We start from the raw sequence: 26689 nt of genomic DNA, 5'->3' as shown, positions 1-26689 counted from the left end.
CAGCATGTATTTGCTCTATTTTTCGTTTCCTTTTATATTTTCTTTTAACGGTATTCATCGGACATCAACAAAATATGGAAGACGCAAAATGCGAGACTTGTCTCGGTACTCACTTGCTATTGTTTCGCCTTTCAATCGTGGTACATGTGTCATGCATATCGTACTCATGAGTATACAGTACGATCTTTGCTGTCATACATAGCAGAGGGTGTCTCGCATATTGACGCATGTCAGACTGGAAGGTTCATCACGAAAAATAAGAAAAACATCAACAAGTGTAGCAGAGGGATCATACGGCAAGACGTACGGTGCGTACGGGGCGTACGGTAATTACACTCATGCACTGTTACCAGTAACATGTGTGTCTCTTGTACCATGCTTGTATACACAGTGCTAGCCTTTTGCAAAAGGCAGCTCGCTATAATTTCAGCACACGCACACAGAGAGCAATGGACTTGCACACACAGCGGGCAAACAGGCAAGCGCGCTTCGATCCGATCGCTGTGTGCACGCGAGTCCATTGCAAAAGCCTCTCTGCAGCTGCTGCCTTTGCCAAAGGCTTGCTAGCTAGCTAGCTAGCTAGCTAGCTACAGCAGAGTCCCTAGTCAGTGTAGCTATGCTATCCTAGCTGGCCTCGCACACGTGAAATGAAGAGCAAACGAACGACATGGATATGCATGCATGCTTCACACATCGTTCATATTTACGGTGACATAGTGTCGATCCTTGTCTATGGCCATTGATACTAGTACATTGATAAGTTTTACGGTATCGGTAATTTAGTAATGATACCTGTACATCGCGTATTCCAGCTACTAGGTTGGCTGTTGGTAGCTTGGTAGACTGACATCGGTAGCACACAGCAGTGCTGTTACAGCTGTTGTCTATGGCCAGATTGATACATCATTACTGCACAAGGCCGATGTAAGTTTATCTCGTATTTGCAGCTTTTGTGTGTGTCCAGATCGAAAGATCGCTCTTTTATCCGTAAGTTTTAGTGATTGCTTACCTTCCAAACGTCGATGGGCATACATGGCCCCAAGTTGGCCTTATAAAATTGGGTGTACATGACGGATTTTTTTCCGTGATTCGACTGTACCCGTGTATACGACGCACCCCCGATTTTCAACGTTTTCCAGCGAAAAAATAGTGCGTCTTATACACGGAACTTTACGGTATGTTCTCTTTCATTTAAAGACAGTACATGTGCAAAAACAAACAAACAAACAAACCAAGTTTTAAAAAAACAGCAATCAAAGAACATAAGTGTACTTTTAAGTACACTTCTTGAGTCTGAGGGTCTACAGCAGCTGGATTTTTGTTAGCACTATAATAGCAGTGATTTTCATCACAATAAATACATCTTGCTGTTGTATAGCTCCCTCTAAAGTTTCAATACCTACATTGTATAGCTAGCTAATGAAAAATAAACTATTTACAGCATGAGATGTATACAACACAACCGCACACAAATTCATGTACTGTACATCTCTTCACACAAATGCACTACTAGACACACACTCACACAAACAAACAAACAAACAAACAATACCCAAATAATCGCTGGCACACGTACACACACACAAAAAAAAATGTATGCATACATTTCAAGATTGCAACATGTAAATAAATGAAATACAAGTTTGTACTCTTTATCTTGATCTATTGTAGCATTGTGAAATACACATGTATATCATGTGATTTTGAATAAAAATGAAATTGCACAGACCTCCTTCTCATGCAGAGAATTAAATAACTAGCTTACGTATAACATTTGGTAAAGATTAAAAACAAAGACAAATAACAACAACAACCAAAAATAGAACTGATGATACAAAAAGCCCACTTATTACACAGCATAACTTATCACTTTATCTTTATCATCAACGTGAAGACTTTAGTATGCTACTGACTACCACCCTTGAGAAATTCTGAATGTTTATAAAATTTTCTGCTCTTTGAATTGGCCTAATAACAAACACGGTGTATGAGACAATATGTGTGTTTGAGATTATCATAAATTATATGTTATACGAATAATTTATGAGTTGTGAGTGCATAGGGCACGAATATCGCACGAGGCGCGAGATGAGCCACTGGTCTATTCAACAAGGCGCGTAGCGCCGCGTTGAATAGACCAGTGGCGAATCTCGCGCCGAGTGCGGTATTACGTGCCCCAATGCACGAACAAAATCATAAATTATTCGTTTTATACAACACCTTGTCCACAATCACAATACAAAATTAGTGACCGCCAACTCAGGAAGGCCCAAAAATAAATGTAACAATTAGGCAGAGAATTGTAAACCACCCTGTGTACTGCTTTCAAACACTCGTCATGATTCGACCACACAGTCACAGGAATCACGAACTCCGCAGGGTCTATACCCATTCTACGCTAACGTTAGATCGAGTTAGGCCTGACTGTTAGGTCGATCTGAGATGTCGGTAGATCTAGTAGTAGGTCTAGACTTTGTCTATTTCCGAAAATGATTTTGTATAAAAACACAGAAAAATAATCAAATTACGGTTTCTCAACTTGAAATGAAGTCTTGATGTTGGGATCACTGTGGTCCACGTAGCAGATCAGAGTCAAAAGTAAAAACACAGCAGTACCGCTAGGTGTATACAGGCCGCGATACATGCAACTAGCTAGGTAAAGTAACTGCGCGTACACGTTAACGTTGCAGTACTCCGCCGCGCCTGGTCTGTGAGACTTACCGGCAGCGCAGCGCAGCCGGCCAGCACGTACACTGTACAATGTAGTTTGCTGGCGCTTTGCTACGGGTGTGAGCCACAGAACTCTGTGAGCGGCCATGCATTAGTAGCCCCCCGCGAAGCCGTGCTATAGTACCTTCGAGCCGTGCTATAGGCCCATGCCAGGGGCCTATTGTATGGCTGTCACTCTCAATGAGTTTGATAGGTATTTTCTATTGAATGTCATGTGACATGTTCTTGGCCAATCACAATTCGACATCATTCTGAGGTGTTGTATAAAACTAGATATATCGCTACGGCTACTGATATGCCTCCGCCATAATGCATGGTTCTCCTAATAGGTCTATAGTACAATGTCTTGACAATGTGTGATGACAGTTTCACACAATTGGCAAAATATTAAAATGACAGGTTTGACACAAATGTGCTGAATGTTCACTTTCCTAGAACTAGGTTCAATTGGATGAATGATTAAAATGTCAGAGTGCAGGTATTTGGGGAACTGATGATTTTTACTTGACTTTTGACCCTTTTATAAGTTTATGCATTGATTAATTTTCAAGGTATTGAGAAAAAGTATAATTTCAGTATCAAATGGGAAAATAGCATTATCTAAACCTGGCCTTTGACCTTTGACCTCACAGTTCCAAAGAGAATCACTGTTAGGTTGAACATGCATAAATATGTAAGTTTCATGATGATGCCTTGAGTTACTTTCGAGATATGGAGGAAAAAGTGCAATTTAGCACTTTCACTTGACCTTTTACCTTTTGACCTTTGACCTTTTGGCAAGAAACTTCCCCAAAAATATATATATTGGGTAATATATGCCATACATCAAGTTTTAAAAAAAAAAAAACCTTCAGGCATATATTGCATTTTAAGGAAAGTAGTGATATTTTGAGGAGTTGACCTTGACCTTTGACCCCTGACCTTTGACCCATGACCCCCAACTTCCCTAGATAATCACTGCCCATTGGTACAAGCATATATACTAAGTTCCATGAAGATACCTTGAACCATTTGCGAGATATGGAGAAAAACATGAAATTTCAATTTTTTTTCACAAAAATAACCTGTGACCTTTGACCTTTGACCCTGTGACCCTATAATCCACACAAAGTATTATCCCCCAAGGATATACCCTCATACCAAGTTTGATGTAAAACCACCACACGGTTCTTGAGATACATTGTATCGACAAAAACAAAACCGGACGGACGGACGGACGGATGGACGACCCGAAAACATAATGCCTCCGGCCACTTCGTTACGGAGGCATAAAAAGTAAAAACAAAATAAACAATTTCATGGAAACAGACATGAAATATACAAAGCATGTAAAAGGAATAAGATCAGTTACAGTAGAAAGTCTTGCTGCTGAAATGTCTTCTCTTTATTATTACTATTTAACAAGCTGTGTAAGTGGCAATTGATCTTTAGAGAAATACTGCTAATGGGCAGATATACTACAAAGATTTATTTGTTTTTCTTTTCTATTGGAAAGGAGGAGGGTGGCAGCACAAAGGAAACTCAACCAAATTCACATCTACTCTGGGCACCCCCTCCCATCATTTTGTTGGTCACCTCTTTTTCTCAAACAATCTAGTTGCATCACATTTGACATGATGATATGACAGCAGCTAGGTAAGCTTCTCACTGAATCAAACAAATATACATTGTAGTAGCAAATGCCTATTCTTTTGTTGTTATTGTTGGATTGAAACTTGCTATTTAAACGTGACTGTCTATACTGGTACGTACATTTATGTTTCCTTATTTGCTTTGTCATTAAAATTTTTACCAATAAAACTAAATTTAATATAATGAAGATATGAATTCCTCTCAAAAAGAAGACAAATCAATTCTTTCTTACATATCTCAGAACAGTCATTATGGTCATCAAAAGTATTCAGAACATGACAAATTCTTGGCAACTGACGTTATGTCATTTGAATATTAAAGATGACTTTTTAAAAAAAGATTTCTTTGTACAGGACACTGCTTGCATTCTATAATCATAATGTTTCTATTACAGTATCTGCACTTTATAGTTTCTTAAATTACGTCAATTTCACTGAAACAACTTTTTCTTAAACCTCATTTTAAGCATCTTAAACATGCATGTGTATCATTGGCAATGAATACTTGGGAATATCTAAGAGAAACATGACAAATCATGATACTGAAAGGTGAAATGACTGGAGAGGACTTACATGAGGTGGCTGTGCTGACTTGCCGCCAGGCCTCTCATTCACTGCCGATGCATTGGCTTGAAGACTGAACTGGAGACCAAGGGAGTTTACCTTGAAGATAAGGATTACATAAATAAATATGAAATAGTATGCATTATATGTATACTTGGATGTATACATCAAAGGCTGCAAAATAGTATAGAATACTAACACTCTTCTAATAGTCATTTATTTGGAAACAACAGCAGAATACCCCACCACATTGTTGCACATGTGTGTGCTGGTTGCAATACCATACCAGAAGACCATCACTCTACACTACCCTACCCTACTACCCTTTTTAAAGCTCACGCATGAGCACGGATACACACATGAGTGCACATTTGGCAAGTGGTGGGGTATTGAGCAGGAAAGCATTTATTTACCTTAAGTACCAAGTCTTGTATTAGTGGCTGATTGGGGTTTAGGGGTTTTGTTGTTGTTCAATGATGTTGTGTGTATGTGTGTGGGTAGGTGTGCTCGAATGAAGTAAGAATGTCAAAATTGTGATTTAATGCCACTCCAAAAGCAAAATAGACTTCAAATTACAGCAGTGCCAAGTTTTTCAAAGTGGTGGGCCCAATTCATGGGAATAGGGACGTCAATTCATTTTCAGCTTGTCTACCAAAATCGGCTGACAAGCAAAACAACAACAAAGATCTTCACAGTTTTCACTGGCAATTCCTTACCAACATTAACTGAGAAGTAGCACGACAAAAAAAAAAAGTCATACCCTAGATTTTCTGAAAAAAAAAAAAGGTGGGGGCCCACCAAAGAAGAAGCCAGACCCTATACCTGCTGCAAAAAAGTGCCCCCCCCCCCCCCCCACCAGCCCTGAATTAAATAGGGAGAAAAGTGAGAGGACAGAGTAGAGAGATGAAGGAGAAAAGAAATGGGTACAACAATAATAAAAACAGAATAGGAAAAGGGGGAGGAAATAAATAAAAAGGTAGAGTATTGAAAAGGTAAAACTGGGGGAAAAATAAACTAAAAGATTTACAAATTAGAAAAAAATATGGGAAGGAATGACAAAGAGAAACTACATTGTAAGAAAACAGAGGGAAAGATTGATAGGCTTGAAAAGAAAGGAGGAGTACACAAAAATAATGAAAAAAGAAAAAAATGGGACAGCATATTTACTATAGAATAGAAGAGAAATGAATTGAATTGAAACTGAAATAAAGGAAAGATGAATAACAAGGAAAGAAAGAGAATTACACAGGTTGGAAAAGAAATAGAGAAAAACAGACACAAGAGGGAAACAGAAGGAAAAATATTTTCAAAAAAAGGTAGAGGGAGGGAATGATGAGCAGGAAGAAAAAGACAACAGAGTGATTGGCAGAAAATAAGCTTGAATAGGAAATTGTGAAAAGTTACGAGGAAAAAACAACAGACTGATAGGAAGGAAAGGAAAAATTAGGACTACTTGAAAATGAAAAGAAAAGGAAAGAATGAAATATAGAAAGACAAATAGAGAAAGATAAAAGGGAGTGCACACACACACACATAGAAATACCAACATTAAACAACAACCCTTAGACGCTGTGTAAACCGGTATAGAATTATTGCTCAGACTTGGCTATTGAAAGGGAGAAAACAAGTTAAGCTTTTCAAAGACACCATGTACAAGAAGCCAAGGTGATCCTCACTACATTCAGATCATCTACCTCCATCCATGTTCAGATCAAACAACTGACTGTTGTATACTGCATGTGCTGAACATGATATACAGTATAACATATGTGTACAGTATCTACCGACTGTTTGTGTGCAGAGCAGAGCTGCATTTCAAACGATCAATGGACTTATTTGTTGGTTATTGAATATGTAAGGTGAGTAAATGCATGTTTAGAAATCATTTGACCAGGTGGTACGTATTTAAGTATACTGTACTACTACCACGCTGACTAGATAGTATGGTAGGTGTTCAACCCACCGACCGGGTCCATAACGACCGACCGCGTATTATAATGGCATTGTGCGTACAGAAAGAAAATGTACGCATGGGACTACACGCAACGGTGTTCGATTCCTCACTGGGCTACGCTACCGAGTAAAATGTGGCGAAAACAACTAAGTATTCCCTCTAAATTACCAAAATTTAGCAAAATCGAATAGGGTTTATCGTGTAACTACATATAACTAGGCCTACCTTTGCTGACTCGTTGTTAGATGTACATGTAGAGTATCCTTCCGTAAAAAATTTGACGATTTTGACCGCAAAATTGTCACCGCCGCTTGTACGATCGTGCACACACGTTACACATACACATGACATAAACATTTTGTCACCCGCTACGACCGTACGAGTTGATGCAGAAATGAGAAATGAATGTGAAAAAACAAACCGACTCATCTAATTTATTTCAATTACGATGAAAAGTTTCCTAATGAAAATCAATTCAAACTCATCAAACAGTCCTTCAAAAGTAATAGCGAAGGATTCAAAATATATTCAAATATTATTGGGGAAAAAACGACGGCTAGAAAAAAACGCATTTAAGTGCCCTTTATACGTATTGTCAGGGTGGTCGGTTGAAATGAGCAGGGCAACTGAGTGCGGAAAAAATGACACCCCACGCGTTCGAAGCCGCCATCTTGTAGAGCACGTACCTCAGATCGCATTTTCAGTGCGCGCTTGTGAATCCGGAGTATTTTCTCCACACGTGAGTAAAATTTCAGGCAAATTGTGAGATTTTTCACGTTTCTATTGATAGAAAAACTTAAGGTGTCCGGTATTATGAACACCCAACCATACTAGTATTTTTCGTAGTGGGTCTAGTGCCCTTTCATCAGATTTAACTAAATTTTTATACACAGCCCTGTTGCTGCACACAAGTGTGCGCACGGAGAAGTTATGCAAAGCACGGCGTCTGGTCAGGCTAGTCGAATAACAATTTTCTACAGACAGTACCGCCTACCGGTATTCACTGGTATTGCAAATTCTAGAATAGTGAGTGGTTTCCTAAACAAATTGCTAAAAATGGAGATACACTTTCAGTATTACATGACCAAAAAAAAAAGAAAAAAGAAAAAAAGAGGCGGCTGGTTACACAAGAAATATTAATATATTAGTTATAAACGCGCCAAGAGGTGCCGTATTGTGGTAGTCGACACATACTTTACAGTGCAGATTTACAAGATTAGGCTCTATTTTATAATCATGTGTTTTGTTACAATCTAAATTTACAAACAAAGTCTGACTACAACAACCACACACCATTTGTCGCATATGGGACTGTAATAAAGAGGTGCGAGAGCAAGATATTGACGAAATCTCGAAAGCGAGCCAATAAAATAATGATACTTCTAAGACACCATCTAAAATCTATTACATACATACCTCCTTGTATGCGATGCCCGGTCTCTGTCGTTTCTTATTATATGCATACATATTGTCATAACTCAAAATCTTTTGCTAAAAAAAAAATGTAGAAAATAACAGTCATCCTTCTCAGCTACTCGATCGCAGAGAGAGTCTCGGCACCAAGATACGGCGATTTTAACAGCCATTTCAATTATTATATTTTAAAGGGATATAGACCAATTGTCAAATAAATTTTTGATGTAATCAAATCAAATGAATTATATTAACATGATTTAAAATAATTATAAAAATATTTTGAAACTCATTGAGTTTACTATTACATAAATCAAAAAAAAATAATAATTTCCACCTTTGTTCGGCAACACGATCGTCACACATGGAAATCAATTTACGGTACCGGCAATTCGCTCTGATCGTCCCCGAAGCTTCGGCTTGAAACTTTTGCAGGTCTCCGGTGCGATCACGATGAGATGCTCCACTCGCTATTTACGCTTAACCGCTTTTACTTGTACAGAAACGGTGCGCTGCTGATCTTATGCATCTTCTGCATGCTTGCAGCTGCTTGTTGCTCGGAAGTCTTGGAATCAAGGTTGTTAAAGTTGCAGGTAACATACAGTGGTCATTCAAATTCAATCAGGAGAGGTGTGGGATTTTAGTGTGGAATTCCTTGGAACAAGGAAACAGTGCCAAATGGTGTCAATGTTATTTTATTTTAAAGGCGTGTGTCATTCGTTTATGAATATTTACGCCTAATACCTGCTAAAATTTGCAATTGCACTGACTGATGATAGTCTACATGGTCAGTACAAGATGATCTATAATACGTACGGGACTGAAATGTAAATTACTTTGCAATGTATCTATCACCACACTATAAAATTGCAAATTTATATTTGCATGGCATGCAAGATAGACTAGAGAATGAAAAATGAATGCAGAGAATGATCTGAATCATTGTGAATAGAACTAGGAGTAGGATCAAACTTAAAAAATTTAGTAAAATTATAATGATTTCTGATGAAACTGTTAACTGATTTTTAGCAGATTGCACATCATTTTTTTTTTGTGTGGACATTATCTGATCTAGTAGTACACGTAGTGTAATCATTTTATACAAAACATGCCCATTTTTTGTGGTGTTTTTATTTTTGCGGGTGTTGTCATTCAAACATTAAATTTCACAACTTGCAAAAATATTGCCTTCTGCGATCATGCGATCCTGTGCTGTACTGTCTGTAGGCCGTTAGGCTGTAGCGCAACCACTGTCACCTACAACAAGTTCATTGTAGGTGAATGTAGATAGTAGATATCGTCTACAAAGTGGGAAACCACACACTAACTTTTTTCTTAAAAAGAAAAAAAAAAGGAAAGATTGATGATGCTCTTGGAGTCTAATTGTAAAAGTGCAAATCAAATCAAGCGCTATTATTTTTTTTTCTGCCTGCCAACATATTGTATGAGTAAGAATACTACGATGAATTTTGCATGTGTTTGATTTTGTCGAGTCAAATCATCAAATAGTATTACATACAGCTAGTTAGAATTAAAAAACAATAGAAAATTATGTGTTCTTATTTTTGTGCAAGTGTCTCGTTGCATGAAATGCACAAAAATTTCCACTTAATACAGTTCTTTCTCGTTCCATCAATGTGGTTCTCGATTGTAAATTTAATCACTCACAAAATTGGCAGGTGAGTCCCAATGTTCTAAATAAAAAGATGCTGTTTACAGTAGGCCTTATACTCGGAACTGAGTGCCATATGTTTGGAAATGGGGTTTGTTGTGAATAAGCCAGTTCGGAGGTAGCTCATGACGTGCACATGTGTACAAATGACCTTTATTTTTATTTTTTCTCAGTTGGTTCTAAAAGGCACTTCACTCATTTTCAGAGTGACGGAATGTATTAAAGGTCGAGCTTACTTGAAATAATTCAAAATGGAATTCATCAATCATGTTCAAACAAATTGAACAAAGGTTAAACTTAACCATGATTAACATGTGAGAAAGCATCCACTTCATCATTTTGCATTGAATGTATTTTAGCAATCTTGGTTGGTATTGCCAAATATCCATTTTTGCTGTTAGATGGATGTGCTGGCAAGCACTATTTGTGAGGATTACTTGAATAATGATTACATCACAGATGCATGTATATCTCAGTTGATTTAAAAACCATCTTGCGCTGCTGGTATAATTGACCTTTTTCTGTTCATGTGCAAAGTTGAGCTATCAAAGTGTTGCAAAATAATCTGCATTGATCTTCCCTTCTGTTGATAGAGTTTAGGTTTAAAATCTTTTTTTGTCCCCGCCGAACGAGTTCGAGCAGGGGACTATGAAACGGGCTCCGTACGTGTGTGTGTCCGTGCGTCCGTCCATCTGTCTGTGCGTCCGTGTGTGATCAAAATCTTCAATTTGCTACTTCTCTGTCATTTATAGGCCAATTTTGATTCTGTTTGCTTTATATGATAGCACTACATGGGAGCTTTGAAACTTCTACATAAAATTTCAATTGTGACCTTTGACCTTGACCTTTGACCTATATTGTACATTTTGCTACAAAATGCTACTCCTTCGCCATTTCTAACCCGATTTCGATACCGTTTGCTTTACCTGATGGCACTAGGTGAGGGCTTCAAAACTTCTACACAGAATTTTGACCTTTGACTTCTTTGACCTTTGACCTTGATTTTTGACCTATATTGTACATAATTGCTACAAAATGCTACTCCTTCGCCATTTCTAACCCGATTTCGATTCCGTTTGCTTTATGTGATGGCACTAGGTGAGGGCTTCAAAACTTGTACACAGAATTTTGACCTTTGACCTTGATTTTTGACCTATATTGTACATTGGCTACAAAATGCTTCTCCTTCGCCATTTCTAACCCGATTTTGATTCTATTTGCTTTATGTGATGGCTCTAGGTGAGGGCTTCAAAACTTTTACACAGAATTTTGACCTTTGACTTCTTTGACCTTTGACCTTGATTTTTGACCTGTATTGTACATTTTGCTACAAAATGCTACTCCTTCGCCATTTCTAACCCAATTTCGATTCAGTTTGCTTTATGTGATGGCACTAGGTGAGGGCTTCAAAACTTCTACACAGAATTTTGACCTTTGACTTCTTTGACCTTTGACCTTGATTTTTGACCTGTATTGTACATTTTGCTACAAAATGCTACTCCTTCGCCATTTCTAACCCGATTTCGATTCCGTTTGCTTTATGTGATGGCAATAGGTGAGGGCTTCAAAACTTGTACACAGAATTTTGACCTTTGACCTTGATTTTTTACCTGTATTGTACATTTTGCTACAAAATGCTACTTCCGGCGGGGACATATATTTCGCACCGCGTGATTTCTACTTTTCCTTGTTGTTACTGGTACTTGTTCCACAACATGCCATATTTTTAGATAAGCAGAGTGAGCTCACAGATGTATATGCTAAAGATGGTCAATATATACACATTGTAGATTGTTGACTCTACTTTGATATTTTGTAAGGGGCCTACAACATTTTATTGCAACGTGTTGATGTCCTTGGATGGCCATTGCACTCATACAAGTTTTGTTTTCTCAATGTTGTATTCCGCCAGGTGATTACATGATGAATGGATGTGTGATCTGATACCAGCTGTCTGAAGCCAAGAGGTTGCTGCTGCTGGGTATTCTACATTGATGTTGGCTGCTGTTCACTTCAACCAGGTGGCTAAATAACTGGGAGTGCTGGTTTGGTATTACTGCACATTCACACAATCAAGATGAGAAATCTTGTTCTGACCCAGCGTCGTTGCATCGCTGGGAAAAAGGAACTCTGTGGTTCACACTCTGTGAGCATTGACTTTGATACAAGCAAAGTCTATACAGCCAACAATGAAGGCATTGTGTGCTTGAATCCTGCAACCCAAGAGGTGTGTCTTACTTACTAATGATAATGATAGTAGCAGAAATAATAATAATGATAATCGTGAATAGAAAATGATACCATGGTAATAACAATACCTGTAGTAATGATAAGGGTGTAAGGATATAAACGTCAGAAAATAGCGATAGTGACATTTGGTAATATTGGGGGCGCAATCGGGGCTTTGAATTATGGTTGACATTGTGACTGGTTGTCGTTTGACGTTTTTGTATGAAAGGCTGAGCTAGGCCTCTGTTTGGGAAAGATCCAGTTGTTTCTGGGCACTTCTTGTTTGCAAAAAGCATCCCTCTTGAATGGTAATGATAGTGGCCCTGCCATAATCATTACCCTCTCGTTGCTATGTACCCATATGCACCTGGGTTGAGAGGGACATGGAAATAAAATCACTTTGGCCCAGGACGTAAGCTTTTGATGGGGTTCAAATTTGAGACCTTCGAGTGATAGTCTAAATAAATTAGTCAACATAGTCTAAATTAAGAGTCTAAATAAATCCACTGGGCCACAGTGCCTCCACCATGCTAATTGACATTGGTGTTGCATACAAGATGATATTTACTAGAGTTATGAATGTTTGGTGTTGATCATTGCTCAACTCTTTATAAACAAAGATCAAGCAAAAAACAAAGACTTCGTACCAATTACAACTAGCACTAAATGCAGTCACTGCATCAGCCAGAAATGGCTGATCACCTACAGGTATTGAAATTATCACCATGTCACACGTAGATGTTGGTTTTGCAAATCGTTATTTCCAATTGCAGAGTAGCGTGTAGACTATAGATTATTAGTGGAAAATCTTCAAAAACACCAGAAATGTTTGTTTATGGCAAGTTGATATGTAGGAAATGTGTTATATAGCAATTTGCTGTATTGATTTGTCTGATACCATTTTTATCTCAATTCAAGGTGGAGTGGACAGTGGACTTCAAATCTCATGGCTTTGATTATGTCTCAGATGGACACAGCGTGGTGTCCATCCAGCATCTGCCTGGTCTTCTGGCCGTCTGCATCACTGTCACCAATGGCGATGTTCTGCTGTACAACGCAGTCACAGAGGAGGTTAGGTTTCCAAGTTCATCTAGGAAATGATGGTATTTCTATCAAAGAGAGTAATTCTGTAGAGATATAGGGGAGTTGCACGTAGGCTCCTTTCATTTTTTGACGGAATTTATCTGATCAAGGCAGGATTCAGATCAAGGTAGGATTCATATTTAAGGTTATATTCTTTTAGGAGCCTTTGGGATGGGACAATCTGAAAAGGTGTTGTTATCACTGATATCTTTAGTTCTCGAGATGTAATTACATCCCATATGCCATCACCACCCCCCCCCCCCCCCCACCAAAAAAAAAAAACCCCAATAACAACAAAGCTTTGCCCAGGTCATTCAATAACATGTACTGGAAATTGCAATAATGTTCAGCTTGTAGCATCGTAGTGTGTGTGTGTGTGCTTGCTTGCTTGTGTGAATTTTATAGTCTGCCCATTTGTGGGTATGATTCAACAAATTCCCTTTATTTGTCCCCGCCGAACGAGTTCGAGCAGGGGACTATGAAACGGGCTCCGTACGTGTGTGTCTGTCTGTGTGTCCGTGTGTCCGTCTGTCCGTGCGTCCGTGTGTGATCAAAATGTTCAAAATGCTACTCCTTCGCCATTTCTAACCCGATTTTGATTCTGTTTGCTTTATATGATAGCACTACATGGGAGCTTTGAAACTTGTATACAGAATTTCAGTTGTGACCTTTGACCTTTGACCTATATTGTACATTTTGCTTCAAAATGCTACTCCTTCGCCATTTCTAACCCGATTTTGATTCCGTTTGCTTTATATGATGGCACTAGGTGAGGGCTTCAAAACTTCTACACAGAATTTTGACCTTTGACTTCTTTGACCTTAGACCTTGATTTTTTACCTATATTGTACATTGCCTACAAAATGCTACTCCTTCGCCATTTCTAACCCAATTTTGATTCCGTTTGCTTTATGTGATGGCACTAGGTGAGGCTTCAAAACTTCTACACAGAATTTTGACCTTTGACTTCTTTGACCTTTGACCTTGATTTTTGACCTATATTGTACATTTTGCTACAAAATGCTACTCCTTCGCCATTTCTAACCCGATTTTGATTCCGTTTGCTTTATGTGATGGCACTAGGTGAGGCTTCAAAACTTCTACACAGAATTTTGACCTTTGACTTCTTTCACCTTTGACCTTGATTTTTGACCTATATTGTACATTTTGCTACAAAATGCTACTCCTTCGCCATTTGTAACCCGATTTTGATTCCGTTTGCTTTATGTGATGGCACTAGGTGAGGGCTTCAAAACTTCTACACAGAATTTTGACCTTTGACTTCTTTGACCTTTGACCTTGATTTTTGACCTGTATTGTACATTTTGCTACCAAATGCTACTCCTTCGCCATTTCTAACCCGATTTCGATTCCGTGTGCTTTATGTGATGGCACTAGGTGAGGGCTTCAAAACTTCTACACAGACTTTTGACCTTTGACTTCTTTGACCTTTGACCTTGATTTTTTTACCTATATTGTACATTGGCTACAAAATGCTACTCCTTCGCCATTTCTAACCCGATTTTGATTCCGTTTGCTTTATGTGATGGCACTAGGTGAGGGCTTCAAAACTTCTACATAGAATTTTGACCCTTGACTTCTTTCACCTTTGACCTTGATCTTTTTACCTATATTGTACATTTTGCTACCAAATGCTACTCCTTCGCCATTTCTAACCCGATTTCGATTCCGTTTGCTTTATTTGATGGCACTAGGTGAGGGCTTCAAAACTTCTACACAGACTTTTGACCTTTGACTTCTTTGACCTTTGACCTTGTTTTTTTACCTATATTGTACATTGGCTACAAAATGCTACTCCTTCGCCATTTCTAACCCGATTTCGATTCCGTTTGCTTTATGTGATGGCACTAGGTGAGGGCTTCAAAACTTCTACATAGAATTTTGACCCTTGACTTCTTTCACCTTTGACCTTGATCTTTTTACCTATATTGTACATTTTGCTACTAAATGCTACTTCCGGCAGGGACATATTTTACGCACCGCGTAATTTCTACTTTTCCTTGTAAATGTACTTCCAACTCATCATCCCTTTTCACAGCTGGAGTGTGTCGGCAGTGTGGAGAATGGTCTGTGCTGCATGAGCTGGAGTCCAGACCAGGAGCTAGTTGTCATGGCAACAGGTAAATGTTGTTTTCAAATGTTTTCTGACACACTCATTACATGTAATATTTTGATTTTGGGCCCAGAGTATCCCAAATTGGCACATTCAATATTTTCATCTTCCTTTAAACTGGTACCGTAAAAGTAGATATTTTCGCGCGACTAATTTTTCGCGCTTGGCCAGGTAAAAAGAGTTTTGCGTGTTTTTGATTCCGCGGAATCAAGACACCAAGTACAGGAACATGTGGCAAGCAAAAATATTCGCATGCTTTTGTTTTCGCGCTAGTTTCTGGTTGCGTGAAATGCGCTAAAATTTCAACACCACGATTGACGAAAATCTCCACTTTTACGGTAGTTGCTAACCCCAAGTATGCCGGATAAAATGTGAATCCTTGTACTATTTCAATGCAAGCTGTGCTTATGGTCAAATTTCATAAAAGCATGATTATTTCGGGGGGTTTCATTGATTAAAATCAATTGATAACTTATTTTCATGTTCAATACAATGCTGCAGACAAATTTCATTGAAAAAATAATGAAAAACAAAAAGTTGAAATAAACAAATTCAAAATTCAAAAAATGATAAAATACTGAAGAAATTTTTCCGATGGCACAATTTTTTTCATCTACATTTGCTATTTCAAAGGACACCAGAAAATATATTTACACAAAAAATGTGCCTGTTTTGAGCTTTGTGTAGTGATTTATAGCAAATAATCTGATATTCATGCAGCATTATGCATAAATTAGCATAATTTCACGTAAAAGATGTATATATATATATTTTTTTTTTTCAAAATCAGCTATGCAGTTTTTTAGATTACGTCACGGGCAATGTGCGTGCTAGTTTTTGTTGCGATCGTGCGGTCGATGGCCTGGAGTGCCCCCCAGCTCTATCATCTACTGAAATAGCCCAAGCTAGTTAGGGAGGGCCCAAATACTAAGAGTAGGCAGACATTACCCAGGAAGCTTGCAGCAATCCCAGAATATCAAGATTTGTGATATATTTTGCCCCATGTGGAGTGCCATGATGGCATAATGTGCTGTCTCCTGTTTTGTTGTTGTTGTTTTTTTAGGGGGAAACCTTTTTTTTTCATATATTTTGTATAGACAAAAGCCATGCATGCATGAATGTATAATTGCATATGATACCTACATAAAACTTTGTTCATTTTGTGAGTCAGTGTTCAGCATCAGATATGTTAGGAGATTTTGATACCAGCTTTGATGGTAAACCCAAACATTGAGTGCTTTTTTTAGTGCATTATGTCTCCAGCTGTTTTTGTGTGTGTTTGTGTTTAAAATAGAATGGATTTAAATACTTTGATTTTCTTTCATCCAGCTGCAAACACTCTGCTACTGATGACAAAAGACTTTGTGCCTGTTCTTGAAACAAGCCTAGAACCACAAGAGTTTGGTGAACGTAAGTTTCTACTTTAAAGGGACTACGGTATACAGTACTGGTTGAGGTGAGGATTCAGCTTGTAACTTTTTTGTGAGATATTTAAAAACCACTCTATGAAATTTTAAAGAGCATACAGTTCTAATGGGAATCAAAAGTTTATTTGATGAAAATCAGTTTTGAAATGACTGAGATATCTGAAAACAAGGTAAAACAAAGAGATCCTAATAAAAGTCATGGCCTGTCAATTTTATTAGGATCGCCTTTTTTGGATATCTCAGCCATTTCAAGGCCAATTTTCATCAAATGAATGTTGAATCCTTCTTGAAATTACATGTTCTTTCATAATTATTTCATAACAGGTTTCTCATTATCTCACCAAGAAAATGATATAAACCTGAATCCTCACCTCAACAAGTACTGTACAGTCCCTTTAATACCAGGTAGTGTACCAGGTAGTGTAATTACCTGCTGTAAAACCATAAACATTTGCGGCGTGAAACTTTCAAGAACTGAAGCCGACGTCACTGCATGAAACTTTCGGGAATTGGCAACTGGCATTCAATGCACTTTGTGGACAATAGCTTTTGTGTGCATTTTACTTTTGCAAATGTTGGCTCTTTGTGAAATTTGCAAGAGTTTCATGCACGTTAAAGTTTCTGGTTTTACAGTTTTGTGCCACTAGTTGTGGTCATATATTAAAAAAAAAAATCCACACCACTGTCAAAGCCTGTACAATTCATGAAAGGAAATGTTCACATAATATTAAAGAGAGATCATAGGACCTTCTTCCAACGATCTCTAAAGGAAGTATCTGGAAATGTCATGGGCCAATCACTTTGAAGCCACCTTGCCGCCATCTTACCACTCACATTGCCATACACTTTTATACAGAGCCCACATCTTCACATGATCTTGGCGACAGTCTCTGCTGGAAAATGAATGCAAATCCCCATAGAGTGTGTGTGCTAACATGGTGGCGTAGCAGCTTCAGTTGTTTGTACAGCCTGAATGAGCCAATGAGATGCCTGGATCTTCCTATAGAGATCAGTGCCCTTTAATATCTGACTGCCTTTCTCTATACCTCTCTGTGTAAAGCACTCATTCCTCATCACAGCCACTATTTCAAATCTCTCAAACACACATAGCCATTGGGGATTAATTTTCTGCATTTGTCCCTAGTCACTGGAATAGTCTCTGAACAAAACAACTTCATGCAAATGCACTTAATGTATGTAGAAAGCTCTTTTTAAAAAGTCACCTGTTTCACTGAATGCCTTAAGATTTTTACTTCTACTCATGCCAATCACACATGTATCTTTATTTCTCATTTCTGTCCAGTTTATGGTGCAGTATGTATATATGAATGTTGTGCTACAGTGCTAGTGTAACTGGTAATAAAAAGGTGCAATGTAAATGCTAGTATTTTGGTGTGTATTAACAAACAGGCTAAACAAGAGATGGTGATTAGGACTTTGATTTCACATGTACCAAGGGACAAAGGATTCTGTATTGTACTGGGTACAAAGAAATGTGGAGTTTTTCTCATTCACAATATTTTTTGTAATTAGACAAAAATAGCCAAGAGATAAGAGAGGGGGCCACACTGCATTATTAATCATTTGAGTAGTCAGTCTGTTGCAATCCAACTAGTAACAGACCACTGCATGTATAATATTCCCATCTTTTGTTTACTATTGAATAACACAAAATGATTTCAGGAACTATAGGGTACAGAAAGGGCTGTGAAAGATTCAACTGTTATATTTACAATTAATTTATTGAAAAGGCTCTCAACAAGCTATTTCTGCATTATAATACTTGTAAAAATCTATAGAAAAAGAAATGATCCGTCTTTATTTTCTTGCTTTAATATAAATGCTTTTCATGGTATCTATTCGGGAAATTTTGAATGTAATGAAGTTTACATTGGCATACTCCATAGTATCTTCAAGTCAGTTTACACATTCTAGCTGTCTCGAAATAATTCTAGCCCTCTAGACCTCTTTTTTTTTTTCTTTTCCAGTGTTAGATATCAAATCACGAACACATGCTATTTCAGGTTTTCAAAACATAGGATGCAGACAGCACTCCACTTTCTTTTACAAACATACAGTGAACCTCTGCTATAATTTCTCATGATGTGTTGTATTAACAGTCTCAAAAAGGCAAGATTACATAAACATTACATGATGTAGCTGTAGGATTTAAACTTTGATTAGAAACAGATTTTTGCCTTACCATACTCTACCCTATCAGTGAAGAGGAAAGTGACTGAGAAAACATATGTGACCCGCTACAACAAAAGGATCCTGAAGTCGCTGACGGCTGAGCCGAGAAAATCAAGTTTGAAGTTACATCGTCAAAATTGGTCAAAACAATCTTTTTTCTGTTTTTGGCATAATTTCGTAGTCTAATGTTTTGTCTATCATCTGCCGAAATTTCGAAGCTAAATAATCAAAGGAAAGGCAAGAAATCAGCGTTTTTCTGGACCATGATTTTTCGACTTTCAGCGTAACAGAATCGTGTCCGAGGATTTGGATTAAGCGTCGCAGCTAGACTCCGCCCCTAGCAACGAGGAAGTGATCTTATTGGTCAGTGTGTGGCATCCTGGTTATTGATTGGTCGTGCATAGACCGCTGGCGCTAAGCTTGAATGCACATCGCGGAGGTCGCTAGGAGCATACCTCCTATTGTCAAGCGGTGAAAACTGTCTCACCTCCCCTTGATCGTGATAGCGTCGGAAGGAAAAATTTGAAGCCGTTTTTCTCAAAACTCTGATTTCCTCAATCACTTGACATGCGCGTATAAAATCATCGATATCTCTGCAACCGAGTATTTTGATGAGTTGTGTTATTACTTTTCCACTTTTATTTCATATATGTTATATATGAAATTAAAGTGGAAAAGTACATGTAAGGGAATTATGTCATGTCATTTTCAGAAAAATGTCCTCCCCCGACTATCGGATCCTTTTGTTGTAGCGGGTCACATATGTATGAAGTTACAGTATGTACCTGCAAATCATCTTTATCAATGACGTAAAACACAATGTATTTCTAGTCAAGGATCAATGATGGCACAACAGAGAATAGTACATGTACATAAGTGTTGTAATATTTACAGTCTGAATCTTAAAACAGACAAATGTATGAGATACAACTTGTGTATATATACAAGTTGTATTTCATGCAATTATCTGCAGTTTTAAACTTGAATATGAAGGATTCCATCATTATTTTCTGAAACAGAATTGTTTTCATCTGTATTTTATGCTGAGAAATCAAAGCTTGAAATGTACAATGTGATACAATGTAGCTCCACTGAAGATCTTATTTCTGTGATGTTATCCAAGATCAGGTACTTTTGTACTTAAGTACTTCATGTACAATTCCACTCCATCTAAAGTAAATATAATGAGCAAAATTGAGGGACAAACAGAATAGTTGGAGATTCATTACAAGATTTACCTTTTAAGAGACAGTTATAGGATCTTTAAGTTTTATGTGATTTCACAAAATAGTCATAACAGTCACCACCATGGGAAGTATATAGTTAATGATGACATTACATCACATGTTTATGTACATATTTAAATATTACCAAGGTTCTCTCAGTAGCGACAAGTAGATATTTTTCACATGCATTTATGTCATGTGCTGTCGATTTCAGTGCATCTCAAAGTTGTGATCTTATTCCAAACAGAAACACCAATCACTGTGGGATGGGGCAAGAAGGAGACCCAGTTTCATGGATCGGAGGGCAAGCAGGCAGCCACGCGGCAAGCAGAGAATGCCAAGCCTGCCCTCGCTTGGGATGATCGCAAGATACGCATCAGTTGGCGGGGAGATGGAGAGTGCTTTGTAGTCAGCTCAATTAACTCAGTGACAGGTATGTCTCCATGCAGTCCTCCTCAAATTCATATACAATAGGACCTCAATTATCCAGCCCTGTTGAGGCCGGTTTTGTGTCCGCATAATCGATTTGGCCGGATAAGAGAGAAGGATATGCTCAAATATAGCACTTTGTAGCATATCATGCAAGGGGTGTACACATGTTATTACCAATTCACTAATATTATGCTTATCTGTATGGCATTGTCATGTTTCATATTTCAGAAATTGATATGGAAATAAAACGAAATACAAGTGAAATGTCTCTTCATGTATTGTTGGTTTGATTGGTATTGCCCGACAATGAGATCAATATTGCGACTCGTCGAATACTGCTGCTACAATGTAATGTAACCACTGCTGTGCACCCAGTGCCCTTGACAAGCGCAAAGTGACTTAAAAGCTACAGTACACTGCAATGATTGGCATATGTCCTGTCGTGTATTTGCACGATAATGGTTGAACATGTCTTTGTTTTGAGTGAGATTTAGCACTGAAAAGACATGAAAACATGAAAATATATATCAGCCAGTCAACATCCGGTTAGCAGAGAATCTGGATAAGGGATGGCCGGATAGTCGAGGTCCTACTGTAGAAGGCAGGTATTCATCACTGGGTGTATTCATCATCAAGCATGTTTTTGTAGGACAGGCCAACAGACCTGACCCTATAAAGTATCTGGGTTTATCTTCTAATGATAGTAAATTATTTTCAAAGCATTTTGCATGATATTGGCTTTTAACTGCATTGGGCAGTGCCACAGTCCCACTGAAGGCAAAAGGAAACATTATATAATCTTTGTTTTTAGACAGTTAATGTCACGATATCTGTACCAATCAGCAAAGAAGGGAAGTTAGGGAGTATTAACTGCTTGATAAAGCTCAGTAAAGATTAAGTACCATTTCATTGTTAGCGCCAAGATTCTTAAAATCAGAGGTTACAACCGTGTACTTGTGCTGCTCTATCTCATAGATTAACAGTATGCCAAAATGAGTTATGGGGAGGAATAGGTTTTTGATTACAGTAGCACAGATATTGTATGGCAAATATGTATTGCATCCATGGACATTATAAGAGTGAACCATGATATATCTGCTGTATAGTATGACAACAAAAAGAGCATGCACAAGCAGAAATACAGAAAAACTTAATTCTCATTCTATTCAGTTAAACTTTAGCTTGAGGATGATGCACGTATTTCCTCACTCCAAGAGATTATTGTAGATAATCTGTGATCATACTGTAATCGTCCTGTAATCATGGTAGGCAGTCCGCACTGGTAGGGTCATGCAGCTGATGCCACTGTTTGTACTTGACCGCAACTGATACAGGCATGTGTGATGTAAAGATATTCCTGTATTTACAGACAGAGAAATCCACCTTGAAATTATTGAAGCCCTTGTAATGGGTAGGCTTAACCTCCAGCTGGTAGAGGCACATAGCTATGTAGACATCTTCCAAGTACAGGTAGAAAGTGTGAAGTGAGATCTCATAAATCTTTTGAGGGAGTTCCCCAGACAGCACGTATCCAGAGCCTGAGCAGAACGGGGGGTACATGTCGAAAGGATAGACAGATGGCGGGACATACCACTTGCTGCTGATGTTCCGGAATGGTCCCCCATCGATGCGAAAACCTGTCATGAAGTTCTGACTCGGAGTGCCTGGCTTTGCGAGGTGCCTGATGAGACTCTCGTAGCCAACATACATGTCGTCATCAGTCTTCATAACATAGCTGGCGTGGCCGCAATACTTCCCGGCCCACTTCATTCCCATAATGGTCTTTCTGGAGAGATTCCTGTAGGTGTCCTCAAAGTTCTCCATCAGTAAGTCCCCGTGTTCTCGACTCTCCAGCTCCAATCGCTGCATCGGATACGGATCATGGCTCCTGCCTAAAAGGAACAGCGTGATGATGCTCTTGCCGTCAACGGACGTGATACTGCCCCAGGTGTCTCTGACGAGAGCGCGCAACTTTGTGTGATGGTACGTGGATAGCACCAATACAAGGAGAAAGACAGGCTTCTGGCTACCATCAGGGTTCATGCACTTCCTGGGCTCATTGATGGACATTTCAAAGTCATGAGGATTGACGATCTCATCTGACAGCAGACCAGCTTCCCACATCATCTCTCTGCTGGGAACCGTCTTTTGCTTCATAAATGCTGGTTTCCTCAAAAAGTGGCTTGCCTGCACACCTTTAATGGCATAGGCAACCGTATCACCCACTATCTTCCGCAGGATAGGTTTGCCGCCATTTTGAGCATTGACGGAATTACGATTTGAGCTTTGATGTTCTCTACCGGCTTCAGTGTTGGAATGACGAAGTGAGAAACCTGCAGCATTTGAGAGTGGGATCCTGACAAGTCCTTGCCATGTGAGGGAGACAAACAGAGTGATTGCTGCCGTGACGAGAAGGATTAAGAACTTGCGCTTTGCTGACATTATCATACTGGGTTGGGAGTAAGAATCTTGGATGACCGTGGTCGCAATGGATCAGTGTAGATATTTGGTTTCCTACAATCAAATTGAAATGATAAAAGAATGTGAAAGAAAAATCAGCAAATATCATTTTAACTCATGACTGACTGCCATTACTCAGTAATAACCAAATTCCAAGCTTCTGTGCACATGCCGATCATAAAAACAGACTTTTTTTTTGTCTACATTGCCAATTATGCCCTCCCCAAGAAAATGATGTATGTGTACATGCAAAGAATTTGGTTAAAAGTAAACAAAATGCTATATTTCAAAAGTCACATTATAACTTTTTTCCTCATACATCAATCCATGTAAGTGTCAATTTTTATCCACACAGAGCTAGTCATTTGCATATCAAGGGGGGGGGGGGCTGGCAGCGTCATGAAACCTGTGTTACTAGCAGTGGGAGAACTCTTGATTAATGATTTGCTCTATCAACAATTCAAAATTTAGTGATTATGAGTCTTCAGGTTTAATACACAGACTGTTAACAATGATTGTTCCCGATAGGCTTGCCTAAGGCTTGCCTGGCATAGCTACAAGTAATAATGCAAACTGAATTCCAGCTGTTGAATTGCATGGCAAAGTTATGTGTAAGTACATGAAATAGCTTATTGAAAGCTCCTCAAAGAAAAAAGAGTCTTTTTTTTTTTTTAATACCTGTTGTTGGCTAGTCCATTATGACTTGCAAATCAAAGTGTCTCAGCGGAATGCAGCATCCGTGATCTGTAATAAAGATTAAAGAACAAAATATTACCTTGTGAAGTGTTTCACCAGCGCTGGAAGAGGGAGAAACAGTATATGAGTATTGTATATTAGCAGGCACGTATCTGAAGAGGCACTTGGTATTGGTAGTGAGTGCACTTGTACCAGCAGAATTCCTGTGTCTCAGATGAAAGCATACCAATTGTGAGGGCATGTGACAGGAATGTATCGGTTTTGTGTATTTAGCCAACGGTGAGCTTTGCACCAGCATTCAGCACATTCTTGCCTACCAGCACATCGTTGATGATCAGACCTAATAAAAGTTGTACTGCACATTTTATTCACATGGTTATTGTCATGGTTAATGTTATGTGATATGTTTTTGCCCTGACTTTTTCTTGATGGAGAGGTATTTTCTCTATCAAGGAATGGGAGGACAGAGGTAGTTTATAAGCCATATGTACTACCTCTCCCCTCTCATTCCTTTGTTCATCTGAAAAGGGCTTTAAAGGGATCATATAGTTTTGGTTGAGACCTAACTATAGGTTTCTAACATTTTTTTGTGAGATAATGAGAAACTTCTGATGAAATATGACAGAGCATGTAATTCAAAGAGGAATTCAATGTTTGATTGATGAAAACTGGTTTTGAAATGGCTGAGATGTCCAAAAACCGAGCATTCCTAATCAAGGGGTGGGACCCTCCTTTTATTGCGATCACTTTGTTTTTACTTTGTTTTTGGATGTCTCAGCCGTTCCACAACCAATTTTCATCAAATAAACTAAATTCCTCTTATAAAGATATGCTCTGTATTATTTCATTTAAGCAATTTCTTGGTATCTCGCAAAAAAGTTAAAAGCCAAATCCTCATCTCCACCAATACTATATAATCCCTTTAACTGTAAGCCATTCAATACCCATAGGAAGGTGTACTTAGATATTTGTGTAATATTCCTGACATACAGTTGCATATTGATTGTTTTCTAGAGGAAGAGAAAAAAAAGGTACCTTTTTGATCTTTGGGAGGAAAAGGCATATGATCTTGATTTAGATATCTGCTCCCCTGTCAAGGAGGGCATGGGCGAGGTAGAGTATAGGGAAAATAAAGTAACCATGGGTTTTTGAAAGATAGGTACATGTATTTGAAGTGGATGGATACAGTAGAATGAGAGGGATGAAAATAATATGTCTACTGAGATACCAGCAATTCTGTAGATGGCATGAATATGTGCGACAAGGCCCCAGCTAGTGAATTTTATTCCATGTATAAAAATAGAAGGACAGGCAATCATATGTTAATGTTAATTAAAATGTCTAACCATGCACTATATATATTTTTTGCTACTAATACTTCACATCATCATAATTATTGTTTATTTTATTTCTTTTTTTGCTCATTAAATCATGTCTGACAAGAGCAAACATTTTACTTTTTTATCTCCCCATCAAAAATATACATCACTGCTTGACACTGTTTTTCTCCGGTGGCCCATTCGGGCCACTAAAATCTTAGAATTTAGAATTTTGATGGCCTGAAAAAGAAATGTAGTGGCCCAAAATGAAGGAAATAAAGATTCATTTTAGACTTTAGTTGCCCGATTGGGTGACCAAAAGAAGGCCTTTCTAGAAATTTGGTGGCCCAACGTTGGCCCCAAGCCGCCGGGCCACCGCTAATGTTGAGTCCAGTACATAGATCGTGGCCTGGCTAGACAGGCATCATCTACAGAGTAAATGTGTTTCAAGGCTAACAAGTGCCTATGAATGGAACCCTATGTTACAGGAAAAAAAAAACTCTGAGGAATGAATGAACGAATGAATGAACGAATGAAAGGGAATCTCTCCCCTAAAATTTAAATTTGAGAGGTGTGAGAGCATGTCCTAAGAACTCTAGAGAAAATTATATCCCATCACAAAAAATGTCCCAAAACTGTGAAATATTAATTTTAATAAATCAGCACGAACTAGTGCGCGCTGCAATAGTAGCCAAATCTGAAAATAGTAGCCGCGCGTAGACCATCGGTGTGTGCACGTTTCCTTCGTTCGCCTCCGTCTTCACACAGCTATATCGAATACTGTCTATCAGTATCGCCTCATCGAGCCATATGCATCCGCATGAGTAGAGGCTGCCGCGGCTGCCTGGTCAGTGGCCTGGCGCGGTAGCACCAACCTAGCTGCGTGCATGGACATTTGCGTGTGTTTGCGTGTTTTGAGAGTATCGTAGTACACTGATCGTACAGAAAATTATCGAACTACGCAATCGAATGCAGTCAAGGTGCATGTAATTTTTGGCATTTTAGAGATTGCTCTATGTCTCTTTATATATTGCTATATCTCTGTATGTGAGTAACGTTGCACTCTTATTGTCCCCGCCGAACGAGTTCGAGCAGGGGACTATGAAACGGGCTCCGTACGTGTGTGTGTCCGTGTGTCCGTCCGTCCGTCCGTCCGTCCGTCGTAGCGTCAGTGTGTCCGTCCGTGTGTGCGTCCGTGTGTGATCAAAATCTTCAATTTGCTACTTCTCTGTCATTTATGAGCCAATTTTGATTCTGTTTGCTTTATATGATAGCACTGCATGGGAGCTTTGAAACTTCTACACAGAATTTCAGTCGTGACCTTTGACCTTGACCTTTGACCTATATTGTACATTTTGCTACAAAATGCTACTCCTTCGCCATTTCTAACCCGATTTTGATTCCGTTTGCTTTGTGTGATGGCACTAGGTGAGGGCTTCAAAACTTCTACACAGAATTTTGACCTTTGACTTCTTTGACCTTTGACCTTGATTTTTGACCTGTATTGTACATTTTGCTAGAAAATG

General features: G+C 38.6%; 2 protein-coding genes across 2 annotated transcripts in view; one reads left to right on the top strand and one right to left on the bottom strand.

Annotated features, from left to right (window-relative positions):
- The window catches only part of LOC139710212 (leucine-rich repeat-containing protein 49-like), a 48886-nt gene extending 40540 nt beyond the window's left edge, over window positions 1–8346 (bottom strand). The window contains exons 1-2 of the mRNA XM_071622146.1: window positions 8296–8346; window positions 4935–5024 (exon numbers count right to left, since the gene is read on the bottom strand). Coding sequence (XP_071478247.1) covers window positions 4935–5024; window positions 8296–8346 — 141 coding nt within the window. The remainder of the gene's footprint in view (window positions 1–4934; window positions 5025–8295) is intronic.
- A 3670-nt stretch (window positions 8347–12016) lies between these two features.
- The window catches only part of LOC139710192 (putative elongator complex protein 1), a 49027-nt gene continuing 34354 nt past the window's right edge, over window positions 12017–26689 (top strand). The window contains exons 1-5 of the mRNA XM_071622124.1: window positions 12017–12191; window positions 13112–13264; window positions 15336–15417; window positions 16740–16820; window positions 20504–20689. Coding sequence (XP_071478225.1) covers window positions 12042–12191; window positions 13112–13264; window positions 15336–15417; window positions 16740–16820; window positions 20504–20689 — 652 coding nt within the window. The 5' untranslated portion in view covers window positions 12017–12041. The remainder of the gene's footprint in view (window positions 12192–13111; window positions 13265–15335; window positions 15418–16739; window positions 16821–20503; window positions 20690–26689) is intronic.

The sequence above is a fragment of the Diadema antillarum genome, unplaced genomic scaffold (genome assembly GCF_040938485.1).
Source record: "Diadema antillarum isolate AM-2024a unplaced genomic scaffold, OU_Dant_1.0 seq00001508_RagTag, whole genome shotgun sequence".
In the NCBI taxonomy this organism is placed as follows: Eukaryota; Metazoa; Echinodermata; class Echinoidea; order Diadematoida; family Diadematidae; genus Diadema; species Diadema antillarum.
This window is presented reverse-complemented; position numbering and strand designations above follow the sequence as displayed.